At 42.4% G+C, this 21,137-nt stretch overlaps 1 protein-coding gene across 1 annotated transcript in view; it reads right to left on the reverse strand.

Annotated features, from left to right (window-relative positions):
- ARHGEF18 (Rho/Rac guanine nucleotide exchange factor 18) overlaps positions 1 to 21,137 on the reverse strand; it is a 272,094-nt gene that overhangs the window by 181,292 nt on the left and 69,665 nt on the right. The window contains 3 exon segments of the mRNA XM_075283699.1: positions 2,723 to 2,780; positions 9,725 to 9,839; positions 10,931 to 11,105. Of these exon segments, the coding sequence (XP_075139800.1) occupies positions 2,723 to 2,780; positions 9,725 to 9,839; positions 10,931 to 11,105 (348 nt within the window).

The raw sequence follows: 21,137 nt of genomic DNA on the forward strand, positions 1-21,137 counted from the left end.
GTATTTTTCGGACTATAAGACGCACTTTTTCCCCAAAGTTTTGGGGGAAATAAGGATGCGTCTTATAGTCCGAATGTGGACTGGGGGGGGGGTGGAGGAGCGGAATAGCAGCTTTACTCCTGCCACTGCTGGCTTCCTGCAGGGTAGGAGCGTAGCGATGCCGCAGGCCCCGGCACAGGTGCGTCTAACCCTCCCTGGCATCCGCTTTTCTATTACAGCAGATGCCGGGTCTGTATTGGCGGCCACTCTGCTGCAGAGCGGCTGCCATAGCAACCGGGCTTCTGCTATACGCAGAGGCCCGAAGCTAATGCCCGCAATCAGAATGTATTCTAATTGCGGGCATAAAAATGGAACCCCCCCCCTTCCCCCCAAAGTGTAAAATGCCATTCCCCACCGGCCCCATACCTGTAAAGTTGCAGGCCGGCTCCTGAGTGATGATATTGCAGGAGCCGACCTGTTCTGGTGTCAGCCGGGAGCCTACTGAAGGCTCCCAGGCCTGTCATTGCTATATTACCATTGCGGCTAGTCTATGACCTTCTGCAATAGTAATATACAGAATGTACCATAGACGGCAATACAGATCCCCACAATCACAGGATTCAAGAAGGCCCTGAATACTCACCTATTCAGGAAGGCCTACAACCTCCAATAACACTATCACCACACCACCATCTGAATTGTCTCCCCCTCTCCTTCTGTCTCTACCCCCTTCCCCCATAGATTGCAAGCCCTCGCGGGCAGGGCCCTCTACTCCACTGTAGAGGCATGCCATGACTAAGGAACAGTAGTTTCTGAAACGCGTTGGAGTTTTTTTAATCTCTTGTTTTTCTTTTCTTTTGTATGTCCTCTTTTTTACTATAATATGGAATAAAAACTAATTTTTTATGAAAAGAAAACCTCGGAGAGTTGCAGAGCTTTTTTCTATTCCTTCCTGCTTATGTTGAAGCCCTCAGAGTCCGAGGGAGAAGTCTCGTGCACCCCGAAGAGTTCCATTACGTACATGGTGAGCTCCAAAAACTTTTTTCTTTATTTGCTTGTATATTTTGTGTATTCTATGTAAACCAAATGTAAAGCACCATGGAATTAATGGTGCTATATAAATAAACAATAATAATAGTGACTGACTGGCACAGTGGGATAGAGAGTCCTGCCCACAAGGGCTTACTATATCTAATAGGGATAGAGACAGAAGGTGAGGGGAGTGTCAGGATTTGAACCTAGGGACTGCAGTGTCCCAGGCGGTAGCTCTGCAAACTGAGCTATTCAGCCTCCTGGACAGCTCCAGTGCTGATTCGAGCCTAGTTCCTGCTGGCTCTAATTCTAGTTCCTGTCTCTCTGGGTTGCTCCACCCTGTTCTCTGATTGTGCTTCCTATTTAAGCCCAGCCTTGCACTTCCTGCTTTGTGAGATTATTGTGCTCTGCATATGATCAAGCTGCCTTACTATCAACCCAGACCCTCATCCCTCATCCCTCATCCCTCATCCCTCATCCCTCATCCCTCATCCCTCATCCCTCATCCCTCATCCCTCATCCCTCATCCCTCATCCCTCATCCCTCATCCCTCATCCCTCATCCCTCATCCCTCATCCCTCATCCCTCATCCCTCATCCCTCATCTCCTGACTACTGGCTTGTCCCTGACCACGGTATTTGCTCTCTCCTCAAACTCTGACGCTCACCTCGTGTACTGACCTCTGGCTTTCCCTTCTGATGATTCCTTGGACTTTGATTTGGCACCTCACCGCTCGACTGTTACCGAACCCTTGGCTAGCTTCCGACCACATTTCCAGCCTTACAAGTAAGTCTCCATCCAGGTGGTAGCAACCTTAGACTCCAAACCAGACCCAAAACCGTTACAGGGAGAGACAGTTCAGGTGGTGGTGTGGTGATAGTGTTATTGGAGGTTGTAGGCCTTCCTGAATATGGGGAGTCTTCAGGGCCTTCTTGAAGCCTGTGATTGTGTGGGTATTGGCAAGGAGTTCCAGAGTATGGAGGATGCATGAGAGAAGACTTGGAGACGGTTGTGTGAGGAGTCTGTCTGCATTCCCGTAAGGGAGCCTTCACATGGAGTATACGCTCCGCTCATTCTGAACGTAAAACATGTTCAGAATGAGTGCGTAAAAAACAGCTCCCATTGACTTGAATGGGTGCCAGCATACGAGCGCTCCCCATTGAAATCAATGGGAGGCTTTTTTCCCTATTGCTTGCAATGTGATATGCGCGTATCACATTGCAAGACCCCACAGTATAATGGTAGCACTTCTGGTGCAGACTGCCAATCATGTTTAGCCTGAAATGAACCTTCCAAATATTCGTCTATACAAATCTAACAATGGCTGCATGAAATTGAGTTGTACAGGAAGAGCTGACAAAGTGCTCTACTGTACAGTTATTGACTGGATCTGCGCCTAACAGACATACAGACGGTACTGCTCTACTGAAACACTTCATATAATACTGGTAATACTGAGAGCACCAATTTAGCTGCTTCTGTCTGTATTCGTACCAAAAAGCGGGTAGAGTAGCTGAAAAGAGGAGAGCTCTCACTCTTATCAATATTACATACAGAATTAATGCAGTGGGTGGAAAGAGCTGGAAGTCAGTGAGGTAAAGTTACAATAAGAAGTTGCAAAGTACTGGGAGTACCATTTCGCTCTTTTACTGTATGTTACATGACTAATTAATATTGCACATAATGAGAAAATGTTGTTTTATTTACTTACACATGACTTGGTTCCACATGGTCCTTCTCAATTACTTCTATTGGAGGTGGTTGGATTACTATAAAATTCAATATATTAAACTTATATTAGCATCAGTGAAATAAAAGCACAGTGGAATGTTTACCATATTTTTTTTTTTAGTAGTTTTTTTTCCAGCATTTTTATGTTTAACAAATCTTGTATACTTCATATAATTGTTGCGCCTTTAAATAATAATAATTTTAGGCTAGGCCATAGCGAAACTCAGCAAAAAAAAAAAAGCTACAGATAAAGACAGCGTTTTTTTGCATTTCCCAGCATTATCCTTTGCAGACTTTCTGCCCTTATTATACCCATATGGAAATTGCCAGCGATTTTTGGAAATTCATTTTCCGCTGCAGATTTTTTCTGCAATGTTTGGATGGGATTAGCCAGAATCCCGTTCATTTTGCAGGTACTGTAAATCACAGTCTTCAGCCTCACAGTTTACTGTACATATACACTACTGTACAACAGGAATACAGTAACTTTGTAAGTATAAAACCTCAAAAAGCTTATGTATAAATCATTTGTCCTGAACCCGTTTTACAGCATGTATGGCAGCCAAGTGCTGCAAATTTCTTTATTATATCATAAGGCACGCTCAAGATGTTGGGAATGCAGACATTACTATGTAGTGGTAATTGCAATAGTCATGGTGTAGTGGTATTATTTGGCCCTTATTGTGGCATTTAGTATTGCTGTTACCTGCTTGTGTACTGGGTATTTTTCAAGATAATATTCTATACCTCAATAGTGGTGTTTTCTGAGCAACAAACTGGGCAAGGGCAACCCAGGTTCAAAATTTGTCCTGAAACCCATGGGACTTAAGTTACATGCTTCTGCTCCACATAAAAACAGTGAGATCCAAATAAACATATTGAAATAAATGGGTATGTATGGCATCTGTGAAAACTGTGAGCGCCATAGGTACATGAAATGCAGACATATGAGTGATTCTAGTTTGCCCTCAATTGTGTGGTCTGGCTTTGATTTGTCTTCTGGTTACAACTCTAAGTTTTGTTCTGGATCATCGCTGGGTTTGACTCTGGTCTGTCTTTTGGCTTGCCTATCCTCCATTCTAGTCATCGGATTTTAGTTTGTCACACAAGTTATCTATCAGAATCATGAGGTTTTCAACCTGATAATTCTTGTGCAGTTCTGTAAAATAAGTGTTAGTCCTGTAAAGATCAGAGTTTCTTTCTTTCCTCTTTTTGTAAGAAAGGAGCCAATTATTTAACCAAATACTAAATGAATAATCTAATTCTGTGCTGAAATCTGTGCAATAGTGAAGGCCGCAGAAGGGAGGGGGCAAACTGGGCCTTTAGCCTGATGCTCCAGATCCTGAGAGCTCCACAGCTGTATTGGCATGCTGTGCTGTGCACGTGGTTGCTGCTTATTTCTATCGCAGAGCAAGGAACTGAGAATTCCCTGCTCTATCATAGAAGACTGCCAGTAACGCATGGGATATTGTTTTATGGTACCTGCTAAGGGGACAAATATTATTTATATCGGGGGCAAATATTTATAGTGGGAGAACTATTAAATATAAGGGGGCTAGTATTTATGATGGAAGAGCTATTATACACTAGCCTCTGCCCGCGACTTCGTCTGCGGGTTGTTGGTGTCGATGATCTGCCTATATTCAGCAAATTGCTGCCATTGGTGGTTTGCCTGCTCTGGCATTTCAGCAGCTCTCAAGCTGTCCTGCTGCTGACCTTGTTCCTCACAACATGCCTGTGATTGATCCGGCATCTCAGCAGCTCGCTGGGATGCCACATAATGAGCGCGCTGTTGGTGTTGATGATTCGCCTGCTCCGGCGTTTCAACAGCTGTCAAGCTGGCCTGCTGCTGAACTCGTTCCTCACGCTGTGCCCGTGATTGTTGAGGTATCTCAGCAGCTCGCAAAGCAGGCAAACTGACAATTTGGATTAAAGGTGTTTGCCCATGTCAGTTTTTCAGCAGTGCCTGGAGCAGATCAGATAATATTCAAATGCATGAACACTGAGGGATAGTGTGTGTTTACACAGAGAGATAACAGTCCTGGCTTTCTCAAAAGCTGAAATAAGAGCAGTGTAATATAGTATGTGAACAAAAATTCATAACAATCATGAAGTAATGTCATTTACCGGGATAAAAATTTCATTCAAATCCATTCAGCCATTTTTGTGTGATTGAGGAACAAACATCCAAACTTTCACATTTATCATATTAGTAGGATAAGGAGCACTATTTTAAGAAAGGAATTATTATATATAAGGGGGGTATTATAAGGGGGAGACTATTATATATAAGGGGAGCTGTTAAATATAAGTAGGCTCCTATGAGGTGGAACCATTATATATAATGTGGCTACTATAGGAGAGGAATTATTATATATAAGGAGCGCTACTATAAGAGAGGAATTATATATAAGGTGGGTTATTATAAGGGGTAACTGTTCTTTATAAGGGGAAGACTATTATATTTAAGGGAGCGATTATAGGAGATAAACTATTATATATAAGGGGGCTATTATAGGAGAGAAACTATTATACAGTACAGACAAAAAATTTGGACACACCTTCTCATTCAAAGAGTTTTCTGTATTTTCATGACTATGACAATTGTAGATTCACACTGAAGGCATCAAAACTATGAATTAACACATGTGGGATTATATACTTAAGAAAAAAAAAGGGTGAAACGACTGAAAATATGTCTTATATTCTAGGTTCTTCAAAGTAGCCACCTTTTGCTTTGATTACTGCTTTGCACACTCTTGGCATTCTCTTGATGAGCTTCAAGAGGTAGTCACCGGAAATGGTCTTCCAACAGTCTTGAAGGCGTTCCCAGAGATGTTTAGCACTTGTTGGCCCTTTTGCCTTCACTCTGCGGTCCAGCTCACCCCAAACCATCTCGATTGGGTTCAGGTCTGGTGACTGTGGAGGCCAGGTCATCTGGAGTAGCACCCCATCACTCTCCTTCTTGATCAAATAGCCCTTACACAGCCTGGAGGTGTGTTTGGGGTCACTGTCCTGTTGAAAAATAAATGATGGACTAAATGCAAACCAGATGGAATAGCATGCTGCTGCAAGATGCCATGCTGGTTCAGTATGCCTTCAATTTTGAATAAATCCCCCACAGTGTCACCAGCAAAGCACCCCCACACCATCACACCTCCTCCTCCATGCTTCACGGTGGGAACCAGGCTTGTAGAGTCCATCCGTTCACCTTTTCTGCTTCGCACAAAGACACGGTGGTTGGAACCAAAGATCTCAAATTTGGACTCTTCAGACCAAAGCACAAATTTCCACTGGTCTAATGTCCATTCCTTGTGTTCTTTAGCCCAAACAACTCTCTTCTGCTCGTTGTCTGTCCTTAGCAGTGGTTTTCTAGCAGCTATTTTACCATGAAGGCCTGCTGCACAAAGTCTCCTCTTAACAGTTATTGTAGAGATGTGTGCTGCCAGAACTCTGTGTGGCATCGACCTGGTCTCTAAATTGAGCTACTGTTAACCTGCGATTTCTGAGGCTGGTGACTCAGATGAACTTCTCCTCCGCAGCAGAGGTGACTCTTGGTCTTCCTTTCCTGGGGTGGTCCTCATTTGAGCCAGTTTCTTTGTAGCGCTTGCTGGTTTTTGTAACTGCACTTGGGGACACTTTCAAAGATTTCCCAATTTTTCTGACTGACTGTCCTTCATTTCTTAAATTAATGATGGCCACTCGTTTTTCTTTACTTAGCTGCTTATTTCTTGCCATAATACAAATTCTAACAGTCTATTCAGTAGGACTATCAGCTGTGTATCCACCTGACTTCACAAAACAACTGATGGTCCCAACTCCATTTATAAGGCAAGAAATCCCACTTATTAAACCTGACAGGGCACACCTGTGAAGTGAAAACCATTTCCGGTGACTACCTCTTGAAGCTCATCAAGAGAATGCCAAGAGTGTGCAAAGCAGGAAAAGAAGCAAAAGGTGGCTACTTTGAAGAACCTAGAATATAAAACATATTTTCAGTTGTTTCACACCTTTTTGTTAAGTATATAATTCCACATGTGTTAATTCATAGTTTTAATGCTTTCAGTGTGAATCTACAATTTTCATAGTCTTGAAAATACAGAAAACTCTTTGAATAAGAAGGTGTGTCCAAACTTTTGGTGTGTACTGTATATAAGGGGGCTATTATAAAAGAGAAACTATTAAGATAATATAAGATAATCCTTTAATAGTCCCACATTGGGGAAATTTCAGCATGTTACAGCAGCATAGCAATACAGATACAGGGTAATACACAGTAATATATTACAAACGTAGACACACATAAGCTGAGAAGAGAAGATATACTAGGAGTCCATAGCAGCTATGTAAGGTCGATTGTTATAAGGGGCAGACATAAATATAAGGTGGCTATTATAAGAGGAAATTATATATAAAGGGGGCTGATATTTATAATGGAAGAACTATTTATAATAGGCCTATAATAAGGGAGTGTTATGCTATTATGATGTGGTCAATTTTATTAAGAGGGAATGGAGGCTATTATTACTGATAAGGGGGAACTATTGTGTGTGGTCATAAGGGGGTGGCTGCTACAGTTTTGGGGGAAGAAAGGGAGCTTTATTAATGGACTGCCACTAGAAATATGTTGGAGTTGTTGATATATCAGCATTTGGGGCCCCATTTTTAATTTTGCCCAGGGCCCCAGTTTGTCTAAAACCAGCCCTGACATCAGTAGATGTATCTCCTGCTTTTGCACTGTTACAGGGTATTTGGAAAGGCTGTGTGTATGTGTGTAACACTGGCACTGAACATGTGATTTATTATCCCCCTGGGTTTGTGTATTTTACATTTGCTGAGTTTGGTAAGCCCTGGATTTATTTTTGTTTCACTTATGTTTGTAACAGCCAGATGGCACTGCTTAATATCAGAAAATGTCAGAGGTGATCACCTTTATGGAACAAAATAAAACAAGTGACATAGTGTATGAAGTCAAATCTTACTGAACTGACTGAAAAATGGAAATGGTGCACTCATAGGAAATTAATTAAATATTGAATAAATGTCATATAAAAATAAAAATGTTAAAATTAGCATATTTAAAAGGGACATTTTCTGTGCCCAATCCCAAAGTTATACACAATAAAATTTCAAGCCATACAAGGCTTGGTGTCCATGTTACTGATGTAAATCATCCCATGGATGTACACATTACCCCATTTTTCTACTTAACTGAAGTACACACCCTAGAAATGTATCACAGAACAAATCTTCCATAATTGCTTCTGGTTCACGGTTAAAGCTTCTTTGCCTTGTAAAACCCTATCTGTGTAACCAGTTAGGAGCATAACTATGTAATGAGGGGCGGATTAGGGGTATCATGGGCCCCAAGCAGATCAGAAAGGGCCCCCCATTCATGCCAATGATCCCTGTGTCAGTATAATGTTCCACAGTGTACCCTCCACACACTATAATGTACCACAGTAGCCTCTCTACCCAGTATAGTCTAGCATTTTGGCACATACATATGGATGACAAAGATACAAAAATTCAACAAAGATACAAATGAGCTTTATTAGCGTTACCAAAGAATAAGACATTTGGTGCTGCCAAAGCAAAGGAGGTTGGGGGTGGTGAAGGAGGGTGGGTACGGGGTCCATGGGTTGGGGGTTTGAGTGTCCTCATATTTGTTTGGGCCGTGTGGGTGTTGGTGGGTATGGGGTAGATAGGTGGTGGGGGACTTAGGGGTTTAATAGTCCATGAGGGATGGGTGGTTTGATAGTCCATGCGTCTCATCTTCCTCTTGTTTGGTGACAGCTGGACACGTATTGGGCAGCGATCTACACAGTGGCCTCCTCTTCTCCCAGTAGGATGTAGAGTTTCCTCTTCATGTCTGCAGATGTGAAGTCTGGGATGTGGGCAGAGAGTCTTTGGTAGTAGACGGCCCTCACGGCTGAGTATTTGGTGCAGTATAGCAGGAAGTGGGTCTCGTCTTTTAGGGCCCCTTGGTCGCAGTGCTGACACAGTCTGTTCTCATGTGGCTAGTACGTCAGCCTGTTTCGATCTCTAGGTTGTGGGCGCTCAGTTTATACCGGCTCAGGGCTTGTCTGTATTTGGGGTGGGGTATTCTCTCCAAGTAGGTGGCCATGGTGTAGTCCCTTTGTAGGGATTAGTACATGGTGAGTTTCTTGGAGTTATTTATTTTGTTTCTCCATTCTTCGATGTACTGCTCTCTGTTTGCCTCTGTGGTCGCCTTTATTTGGGCCTTGGTCATCGTCTGTTGGTGTTTTTGGTTTGGTGGTTGGCTATTGTTTGGTTGGGGGGTGACTGGATGACTGAACAGGTTTCCATTGCAAATTTTAAAATTTTGGAGGTTAGCCACCAACTAGCTACTTTTATACTTTGAAGTCTCATAAAATAATATAATACATAGGAGTATGATAAATGGAGATCCAGGGGAGGTGAGTAAACATAACATACAGTGTTACTCACCTCCCCTGGGTTCTGCCGCAAGTCCCCACTCTGTTCGGGCTTTTTCTGGGCTCCAGATTGACGTCAGGGGCCGCAGAAGCCTGTATTTGGCCCTCAGCAGTCATGTGGGTCAATCAGCTTAATCACACTTTTACCTTCCTCTGGATCAACAATGTAGGGGACTGTAGGGTTATAGTTTGGACTTGATGGACTGATGTCTTCATTCAACCTCATCTACTATCCTTTTAAGCTGCTTTTTTTTTCTGCTGCTTTCAGTTATTATTATATTATAGACAATCATGCTTCGTAGGTGACCGCTATCTTAGTGGTCCGCATGTCAATGCACAGCCAACACTAGTATAAACCTAGCATAAGTCAGCCCTGCACATCCTGAGAAACTGTTTCAAATAAGATTCTGTGCTCCATGTGCATTTTAGACAAAGCACAGGATGACCTATATAAAACATATTTCATCATCTTTATAGCATACTATACTTAGAGCTACAGTTTAAGGTTTATCTGCCTTACCTACCTTCAATGACAGGGCATGATGATTCCAGGCTGCGTGAGATCCTTGGGGCTGAGATCTTGTCAAGTGTGGAAGGCATAGATTTTGAACGTAGTCTCTTACCAGAACTGTCTTCATCCTTCCAAAATTAGTAATGAGACATTATAAGTGATGAGGAAAAATCTAGACAAAATTATATTCTGACCTATCATAGGTATTTGATAGTATAGACTGCAAGTAGACCTTCACATTAGGCTCATATAAAACAGAAGTCACAAAAACGAGAGTCCTTAAGCCCATACTGCAACAAATTTCTGGAACATGACATTGTAATACTTTATTTAGGGTCCAAACCCCTTTAGTACTGCTCATAGATTTCTGTTACAGTAAATCTTTGAAACAACATTTTAAACAAAACACTTCCAATATGATCATTCATCGTTTGGTTGAATTAAGACAATTTTCACGTACCATATTACAAAAAAATTAAATATAAAATTAAATTAGGACCTCTAAAATCTATTCTGAATGCAGCGACCAGGCTCATCTATCAGTCTAAACGCTATAACAATGACTCCAGTCTGTGCCAGTTACTACATTGGCTGCCTAATCAATACAGAATACAATATAAACACTCTTATCCATAAGGCTCTCCATAATACTGCACCTCCCTACATTTCCTCCCTCATCTCTGTTTACCGCCCAACCCGTGCTCTCCGTTCACTCAATGACCTAATACTAACATTCTCTATTATCAGAATCTCCCAGTCTTGTATACAAGACTTCTCCTGAGTGGCACTACTTCCCTAAAATGCTCTACTCTGGATCAGATTAACTCCCAATTTCTACAGCTTCAAGTGCTAAAACTAACCACACACTGTTAACGCTCCCACATTATCCCACAAAATATGATGTCATATCAAACTGTAATTTTATATGTCCTTACACCATTTGCACATAAAAAGCTTTATTTATATGTGTAATGACAGTAACCTCTATTACACTGTACAGGCAATGCTACCTCCTATGCCACCCCTGCTACCTCTTGTGTCACTCCCCCTACCTCATAGTTTGTAAGCTCTTGCGAGCAAGGCCCTCAGTCCAATTGTGTGAATTAACTTATTACATAATTATTATGTAAATAAAATGGATTGTTATTTATTACTATTAATATTATCACATTTACAAAGGATTTCAAAATATTTTATGTACATTTATACATATTTGTACCTTGTTTTCTGTATCAGCACATGCAAGATCAAATGTTCCAATGTCAGCCTCTATTCTCAGGTTAGCTTTTGTAGCCCATGATCGTGATAATGGAATAATCTCTTGTGTTGTGACAGTGGTTGCTTCCAGATCCCTCTCTACATCACTTTCCATTTCTGAAGCATCAAGACTTAATCTTTAAAAATAAACAAACAAAATTAAAATGCACAACTAAAATTACAGATACAGTAAAACAATACAAATACTATATTTGTGAATTTAGTATTATCCTTTTAATAAAAACCCCACAACCTTCTGCCTTTAATCCTTAAGAATCAAGCCAATTATGTCCTTAATGGGTTGTTGTAACATTTTAACACAAAAGGTCCTTTGACTTGTTCTTCTAGGGCATGTGAACATTGTAGACGGGACCCTGCAATCAGAAGTTGCCATGAAAGAGCATATATACACTCACCGGCCACTTTATTAGGTACACCTGTCCAACTGCTCGTTAACACTTAATTTCTAATCAGCCAATCACATGGAGGCAACTCAGTGCATTTAGGCATGTAGACATGGTCAAGACAATCTCCTGCAGTTCAAACCGAGCATCAGTATGGGGAAGAAAGGTGATTTGAGTGCCTTTGAACGTGGCATGGTTGTTGGTGTCAGAAGGGCTGGTCTGAGTATTTCAGAAACTGCTGATCTACTGGGATTTTCATGCACAACCATTTCTAGGGTTTACAGAGAATGGTCTGAAAAAGAAAAAACATCCAGTGAGCGGCAGTTCTGTGGGCGGAAATGCGTTGTTGATGCCAGAGGAGAATGGCCAGACTGGTTCGAGCTGATAGAAAGGCAACAGTGACTCAAATAGCCACCCGTTACAACCAAGGTAGCCAGAAGAGCATCTCTGAACGCACAGTACGTCGAACTTTGAGGCAGATGGGCTACAGCAGCAGAAGACCACACCGGGTGCCACTCCTTTCAGCTAAGAACAGGAAACTGAGGCTACAATTTGCACAAGCTCATCGAAATTGGACAATTGAAGATTGGAAAAACGTTGCCTGGTCTGATGAGTCTCGATTTCTGCTGCGACATTCGGATGGTAGGGTCAGAATTTGGCGTCAACAACATGAAAGCATGGATCCATCCTGCCTTGTATCAACGGTTCAGGCTGGTGGTGGTGGTGTCATGGTGTGGGGAATATTTTCTTGGCACTCTTTGGGCCCCTTGGTACCAATTGAGCATCGTTGCAACGCCAAAGCCTACCTGAGTATTGTTGCTGACCATGTCCATCCCTTTATGACCACAATGTACCCAACATCTGATGGCTACTTTCAGCAGGATAATGCGCCATGTCATAAAGCTGGAATCATCTCAGACTGGTTTCTTGAACATGACAATGAGTTCACTGTACTCCAATGGCCTCCACAGTCACCAGATCTCAATCCAATAGAGCATCTTTGGGATGTGGTGGAACGGGAGATTCGCATCATGGATGTGCAGCTGACAAATCTGCGGCAACTGTGTGATGCCATCATGTCAATATGGACCAAAATCTCTGAGGAATGCTTCCAGCACCTTGTTGAATCTATGCCACGAAGAATTGAGGCCGTTCTGAAGGCAAAAGGGGGTCCAACCCGTTACTAGCATGGTGTATCTAATAAAGTGGCCGGTGAGTATATATATATATATATATATATATATATATATATATATATATATATATATATATATTCAGCAAACAGTGATCTCAAACATAAGAACAAGGAGAAGGCAATCCAGACTCTTAGGTTTGACAAAAAACAGGTAGGAAAGAATGTATTCACAATCCACCGTTACTTATAAATAAGGTTATGTCTCTCTGCTCTTTATTATTAATTAGCAGTACCCGCGACTTCGTCCGCGGCAGCGTTCCCGCGTTGCGCGACCTACCTGCAGCACGGCCCCCCTCATTGCCCGGCGTTCCCTGCCACCACCTCCCCCACCCCGTGACCCCAGCCCCCTTTCCACAACCCCCTCCCGCTCCGCGACCACGGCCCCCCTCCCGTGACCCCCTTTCCAAACCCCAGCGACCCCGGCCCCATTTCCAAACCCTCACGACCTCTGGCCCCTTTCCAAAGCCTCACAACCCCTGGCCCCTTTCCAAACTCCGGCGACCCCCCCCCCCCCGTGACCCCGGGCCTCTTTTCAAACCTCCGGCCCTCCTTTCCACCTCTCCTGCGACCACGGCCATATATCGGCGGCCAGCTTGAGCCTCAATAGCTCCACCCCCTCTGTAGCATGATCCAATTGGATATCAGCGCAAAGGCTCTGCGGCCGGCTTGAGCCTGTATAGGTACGCCCCCCTATCGCTAGCTCCAATCGGCGAACAGCCGTGACATCATCTCAGGTCCTTCATCATCAGGTCCTTCACAAGGGCCATGATTCTAGGGCTCGTGGTGGGCAAACCCGGCAGCCTAGGGGGATTATAATGCGCCTATGTTTCATGCCGAGTGCCATTCTAGGTATGTGTGCAATTTGAGTGTAATCCGTTCAGCTGTTTCGGCGTGATTGTGGAGCAAAAATCCAAACATCTAAACACACAAACTTTCACATTTATAATATTAGTAAGGATACCAAAACACCGCCTCCCATTGAAATCCTTTTTCCGCGACCTCCCCTTTCATCAGGCGGATTCCGTGGCTGATTCACTCCCTCTGGACTAGGGCCATTTATTCAAAAGGCTGTGGAAGTGCCCGACTCAGAATCCAGTCCAAAAACCTCCGTCTAAACCCAGCCTTATGAGGTCATATGAATTACTAACAATACTTGTTATTATCTCAGCAATTTATAGGTCTCTTTTAATAAGCTTAAATCTACAGCACTTTAAATTGAGATATTGTTAGCTGCATCATATTTAATAGAGATCTTAAGCTTCTATGTATAAATAGTGCTAACAGACATACATAGTATTAGTTGTAAACCTTATATAGAGGAAATCCAATAGCTTCTAAGTACAAAGAGCGCTAGTAGGTGGCTTGTATATTGTTTTAATAGTGTACATTATTATTGAGGGTGATTTTCCCTCAAAATCTCACAAGATGACGCAGTTCAGGTGCATACTCAGTTAGTAGAGACTCATAGTAATTAGCATACTACATTGCCATTACTCCTCTCATATATAAAGACTAGAGATGAGTGAACAGCGTTTGATCAAGTACACGTTCGATCGGATATCAGGCTGTTCTAGATGTTCGAAGTCGAACACCATGTGGCAAACTCACTAAAAATTCGATTCCCCTCCCACCTTCCCTGGCGCTTTTTTTGCACCAATAACTGTGCAGGGGAGGTGGCACAGGAACTACGACAACGTAGGCATTTAGGTAACCTCCAATTTATACGAACAGTGGATTTAATATCCGGTTCATATGAGACTGTGAACTATGTGACTGTGCGACAGAGATAGATGTACAGGCAGGGTTAGCTAGGGATTACCTTTAGGTGGGAATGTTACTCACCCATCTCTTTGGGGCTCTATCTTGTCGGGATCCCTGTCAGCTCACGATATGCGCAAGCTGACTTTTTCCCATAGGAATGCATTGACCAGTGTTGATTGGCTGAATGCCATACAGAGTACAGCATTCAGCCAATCAACGCTGGTTCTGCCGGAGGCTCGTCTGTGAGGAGGTGGAGTCTAAGATCGGGCCAGAATGGAGACTGCTGTGGACCGATCTTAGACTCCGCCTGCCCTGGCAGAATCAGCATTGATTGGCCGAATGCTGTACTCTGTATGGCATTCGGCCAATCAACGCTGGTCAATGCATTCCTATGCCGAGATGTAGCTGTGCTGGCCGTGCACTCAGCACTGCTACACCGGAGATGAAGCAGAGCTGAATGTGCGCTGAACCCTACTGCACACTCAGCTCTGCTGAGATGCAGCAGAGCTGAGTGTGCAGCAGGGTTCAGTGCACACTCAGCTCTGCTACATCTCTGATGCAGCAGAGCTGAGTGTGCAGCAGGGTTCACATCTCCAGTGTAGCAGTGCTGGCCGTGCTCTCAGCTTGGCAGCATCTCCGGTGTAGCCGAGCTGAGCACACGGCCAGCACTGGTACATTTCGGCATAGGAATGCATTGACCAGCGTTGATTGGCTGAATGCCATACAGAGTACAGTATTTGGCCAATGAACGCTGGTTCTGCTGGAGGAGGCGGAGTCTAAGATCGGTCCACAGCAGTCTCCATTCTGGTCCGATCTTAGACTCCGCCTCCTCACAGACGAGCCTCCGGCAGAACCAGCGTTGATTGGCCGAATGCTGTACTCTGTATGGCATTCGGCCAATCAACGCTGGTCAATGCATTCCTATGGGAAAAAGTCAGCTCAAGCATATCGCAAGCTGACAGGGATCCCGACATAATACAGTGACTTGGGCATGTTAGATCCCCCCAGACATACTTCCCCTGCTGTCCCAGTTGCATTCCAGAGGTGTTGGCATCATTTCCTGGGGTGTCATAGTGGACTTGGTGACCCTCCTGAGTCAAGCAGCGCTTTCCCCCTAAACGAATATTTATTACTATAATGGGGTTTGATGTTCGATCGAACAGGCGAGTATTGAGCGGCTACTTGAATCGAACTTCGTACATTTCACTGTTCGCTCATCTCTAATAAAGACCTAGCGTGGTACAATTTACTGTTGTTATCCCCTGAGGAAGCCCTTGCATTGGCGATACGTGTGGGGTACTGTTTATGGAGTCTCATATGGGTAGCTACTAATACTATTTATGTTTTAACGGGTCCTTTTATGTACATATATAACATGCACTCTGCCATGTATAAGTTTCCACATTTTGTATTTCACCAATTGCACAGCTGATATATTAGAGTATTAGCTCCTTCAGTCACATTGGTTATTTCATACACTATTTACATGTACCTTATATCCTTTTCTTGTTTTTTCTGTTTATAGTTTTCAGATGGCATATTTGTAATCACTGTTATATTGTAGGGATAGCACTTTAGGGAAAGCTATATTCACACTTTATCTAGCAAATAGTGCATATTCAGATATATTCATTATTATAGATCCAAAATAATAAAACTCTGTGTGAATGGACCCTTAAGCTGCATAACGTATCTCAATGTATCTCTATGGAGTTGCATTGCAACATGTAACTGTAAATGCAACAGTCTCAGAAATTCCAAACCTGTTGGATTTTGGTTACACGTGGCAAGTCACATGCAACTTTTTTTTTTACCAAGGCTTCAAAAGAAACAGCCTATGCAGCCAAAACACAGCACATTTGTAACGCAACGCATGTCGCTGTGTAGCTCTAGCCTAAATGCCAGTACCGTATAAAGGGTCTCTTTCATTTTTCTTAATGCCTAGTGTAGTGTGAGCTGCTGCCTTGTTGGGTCAGCAATAGAGATGAGCGAATAGTATTCGTTTGAATACCTCACTCCCATAGGCCGAACACCAAGGGGTGAATATTTGATGCACTTAACCCTTTGGTTTTCAGCCGTTTACACGCATTCCTATGGGAGCGAGGTATTTGATCGAATACTATTCGCTCAACACTAGACAGCATTCAACTTTGACCAACCTTTTGGATGGGGGGGGTGCACTTCAATGGGATGTTTTAAATTAAGACTCCCAGTTTGTCCAGAATTAAGGGCTGCCGCCTGTCCTTTCATTTTGCTCCAGAAGGCGGATCCAGGAGGCAAACTTCAGAGGGGAATGAATCTTTGATCCAGGTGAAGGAATACCTAGTTATGCTTGTGTGCCACAATTTGTCTGTGTACCAGTTATTCAGATATTGTTTTTTGTTTTTTGTTTTGGCCTTATTCTGGACGGAGCACATAATTTTATTCAATTTTATAGCATGTGTCATTTAGAATTTTGCTATACTACTTATGTGTATGCAATTATTTATTAAGCTTTTTTTTAATAGTAAAACATTATGGAATTTTTTTAATTAGAATTTTTTAACAATTTTTCTAAACAGTTTGACTTATGTTTATATTTTTTGACCATATGATCCTTTTATCATATTTTAATACAGTATGCTGTAATACCATAGCTCCCAACCATCCCGGATTTGTCGGGACAGTCCGATTTTAGATTGCTGTCCCACCATCCCAAACAGCTTACTGCATGTCTCGCTATGCCCCTGAAGAGTTTTGGGTGTTAACAATTTTTTCCCCGATCATTACAGGCTCTTATCCCAGGTAAAGGCTGAATGAATACTGTATTCAGAAGGACCTGTCTGACATCAGACGGTCAAATGACTGGGTAGGCGTGTCTTTGCTTGCAAGAAGAAAAGTTCTATCCTATGCAGTAGTGAAGGCAGATGGAGAGATGTGGGGAATACAGTGCTGTGGGGAGGGGGGGGAATGTGGGATGCAGGGTGGACTGTGTGTGTGAGCAGAGATGTGGAGTGCATGGGTGGGGTAGATGTGGGGTGCAGGGTGTACCCAACAGGAAATGGATGTGAATGGGTGGAGTCAGTTTAGAAGTGGGTGGAGCTAAATTTGTCGTGGCTCATCCACATTTTGTCCCTCTTTCTGTCTTTTAAAAGTTGGGAGGTATGCAATACATTTGTACTACAGTATCTTGTTGCCTGACAGTGTTTTACTGAGGGCAGCTTGATAGGCTTCAGTTCATTTAGTCTGATTAATTTTTTGGCCTTAGGCCAACACAGCAATGAGTCAGCGCCTCGTACCTTCCACCACATGGGGCATTTTAGACTTGCAGAAGAAGACCCCTGCCTCTGTAGCTTAGGACCTGTGGTTAGCACTAATCCAGCACATAGCTCATGGCATCAATGGGAGGCTTTGTAACCCATTGATTTCACTGTCTAACGCGCACGTAAACCGGCACCCATTGAAATCAATGGGATCTGTTTTGAAGCGCTGCGCTCTGATACTTGTACTGTATACGTGTCTAAATGAGCGGCGGGTTACTCTGTGAGAACGGAGCCTAATAGTAGAGTATGGTGTAGTAACTACAAATTCCTCAGGCTGTACAATTATGCCATAGTGTTGGAAGGTGTTAAATTATGTTTAATGTTACCTAACAATGTCATATTTATGAATGAGATATTGTAATTTTAAGGTTACCTTATACAAAAAAAGTTTCAGATGTTCTTTAAATATAACATTTGCACAGTTGTTTGCTCTCTATATTTAGAGAATGAATGGGTCCTCTGATTAATACGTTATATGTCATTGCTAGGTGGGACCAACTGTATAAACACGTCACTTTCATTAGAAGTTGTTTTAAAATTACTGGCACTTTAACATTGTCACTGTCACATCTTTAAATGTCTGCCAGGGATTCCCTTCAGATTTCAGCCTGTGTTTCTTCTTGTGTTCCTCTATTCAAACATTCCCCCTTTGTTGAGGCCTGGCTTATTTCTGTTTTTTTTTTTTCCAGCCCCTGTTGCAGTTCAGGGGCCTGAATTTGTCAAGGCTAACACTAGAGACAACCAAAGCACACCTTAAAAGGAGGGGGCTGATAAAAATAGCCCAGATCAATATAGAATTACGTCAAAATATATACTGCTATAAATCTAACCCTTGAGATACATTCCTTTGCTATATCCAGGTCTGGGTCACATCCACACATGGACAGAGGCTCATTGTACAGTAGTATAATACTGGATATTATTAGACTTAATTGATGAAGTGGAAGGGAATAGACAAGAATAAAGAAGGCTCACTTTAGCTAGAAGTGTTAAGTATTGTTTTTCTGTCTAAAAAAGAAAAACACTTTAAAATCCAAATATTCAAGACATCAGTAGACTTTACAATAACTGATAATCTAATAAACTGTCTAATTCTGGGTAGACCTAATTAAATTGGAATTACATATACAGCGTCCTCAGCGACCATTTAATAACACCATAAAAATTTTCATAATTGTGGAAAACTATACCACACAAATATCACCACACAAACTGAAAGGGACTTCACTTTTGTCTTGCGCTTTCACCATACTTATTCAAGAATTAACATGTTTTTTACTGACTGACCACTGTTTGGTAAGGTAATTTCATCCGGTTTAGGTGCTAATAATTGGTTGGAACCATGCCCCGATCTGCATTTCCATTTCTGAACAGTTTAACAATTTTCCTACTTTCCTTGGAGGATTAACGATTTTTCTTACATTCCTTTAAATTTACAATTCCTTACTAAGATGGCGCACTCTTATTCCTGATCTAACAGACGAGCCATTTTCTGACTTTCTAGAGTCAGCGCAGTTTGTTTCCCCAGCCGCTAATAAACTTATTAAGGTGTATATTCCGCATCAAAGCTATCTGACTCCTGCACGCCTGCATAAAATGGACAGATTACCACAGCCTGGGTGCATGAGATGTAATGTTACGTATGCTGATTTCTGGAACATGATCTGGGAGTGCCCGCTAATTAAAAATTTCTGCTCCGAGGTTGTACACCTGTTATCAAATCTATTGGATACCCCAGTTCCACTCTTGCCTGAAATAGGTCTCTTTTGTGTTCTAGATGAGGAGAGGTGGCTGCATTATTCCTGTATCTTTTAACGGGAATCTCTTTTCTTAGCTAGAAAAACTATTGCCCTGCGGTGGATGGCTCCCCAGCCCCCCTCCCTGTCAATGTGGAGAAAGCTGGTGAACTCCATTGTCCCATATAATAAAATGATATATAAAGGCAGGGGCTGCCCTCAAACATTTCATAGAGTTTGGGGCTCTTGGTGCGATTCTCCCTTGACCCTGTATATGGACCCCTCCTTATTGCCTAGATGCTCAGGGGGAGACCGTGATTCTCATTTCTTATCTCATTTGTAATGTATTTGGAGCAATGTCTATATATTTGTATGCGCCTCTTTTGTGTTTTCTACACTCTCGCCCTCTGCAGGTTGAATTGCGGCTAATACTTCTCTCGGCTTTTCGAGCCTAGACTTTCTACTGGACGACTTATGTTTGTTGTTCATTGCTACTATAGACTTTGCAGCATTGTTGTTTTTTTGGTTCTTAGTTTGCGTACCTTTTGTCATTTATTATGCATTGCTTACTCCTGTTGTGTAATCTATTGTACACTTTCAATAAAATGAGTTTTAGTGAGACCACTTCCCCTGACGAAGGCAAGAGCGCCGAAACGCGTGTCAGGTGACCCGCTCACCACAGGTCCCAGGCACTAACCTAGCCCTACACATGGGTACGCACATTTGGTTTTGATATTACACATTGAACTGGTTTCTTTAGGCATGTCATGCACTTGTTTATTTGTTTGCATATTGTCCACAACTATCAAACCTAGGTGCAGTTCTTTGAGACACTGAGACACAGTTGTTGTTTCCAGCTAGATATGAGGTTGTGCTTTATTACTGACTGGTGGCTACAATAGTGTTTACTGATATACTTATATGTGCAGACACTCTTTATTACATCTTCATGCTTATTATATTCCATCCTTATGTTAATGTGCTTTTTTAACTTGGAGTGTATTTATAAACACCGTGTGATTCGGCAATATAATGTCTTCATAAAGGGATGATGAAACTGTGGCTAAGCAGATCCTTTGAGTGAATTGTTTAAAAGCCTCCCATTGATTTCAATGTGTAGCACGCGTAAGACCGGCACCCATTGAAATCAATGGAATTCTGTTTTACAGCGGTCACTCTGACACGTGTTTACGTGTCTGAATGAGTGGAGCGCTACTCCGTGTGCATGCACCCTAAAACAGAATCCCATTGACTTCAATGGGTTTGGTCTTACACGCGCTACCCATTGAACTCAATGGGAATCTTTTTTACCTATTGCTTTCAATGTGATACGCCCATATCACATTGAAAGCAATAGGTAAAAAAAGACTCCCATTGAGTTTAATGGGTAGCACGTGTAAGCTGGCACTCCGTGGGAACGAAGCCTTAGAACCATGGCCCCAAGCAACTATCCTTTTCCTTTTGGAGATAGGAACAAATGTTTTATCAGGAAAATGGCTTGTGTAACGGATGTCACAGAAACAATATCAGAAGCATCCAATAATATATTGAAGGTCTTTGTTCCATGTGAAACATTGAAAGACTATGATAGGGCAGCAGATTTGAAATTATTTTCAGCTGGACAAAAGTGTAACTAGAAAACAAACTGAGCAAGAAAGAGTACCCATCAGGCTTGGCAAGGATTCAGACGGTGTACTGTTCGCAAATACTTCAGATTTTTATGATCCATGTAAACAATCACAGGGTGTGCAGCTCCCTGCAGAAGATATCT

Source organism: Leptodactylus fuscus, chromosome 1, assembly GCF_031893055.1.
Source record: "Leptodactylus fuscus isolate aLepFus1 chromosome 1, aLepFus1.hap2, whole genome shotgun sequence".
Classification (NCBI taxonomy): Eukaryota; Metazoa; Chordata; class Amphibia; order Anura; family Leptodactylidae; genus Leptodactylus; species Leptodactylus fuscus.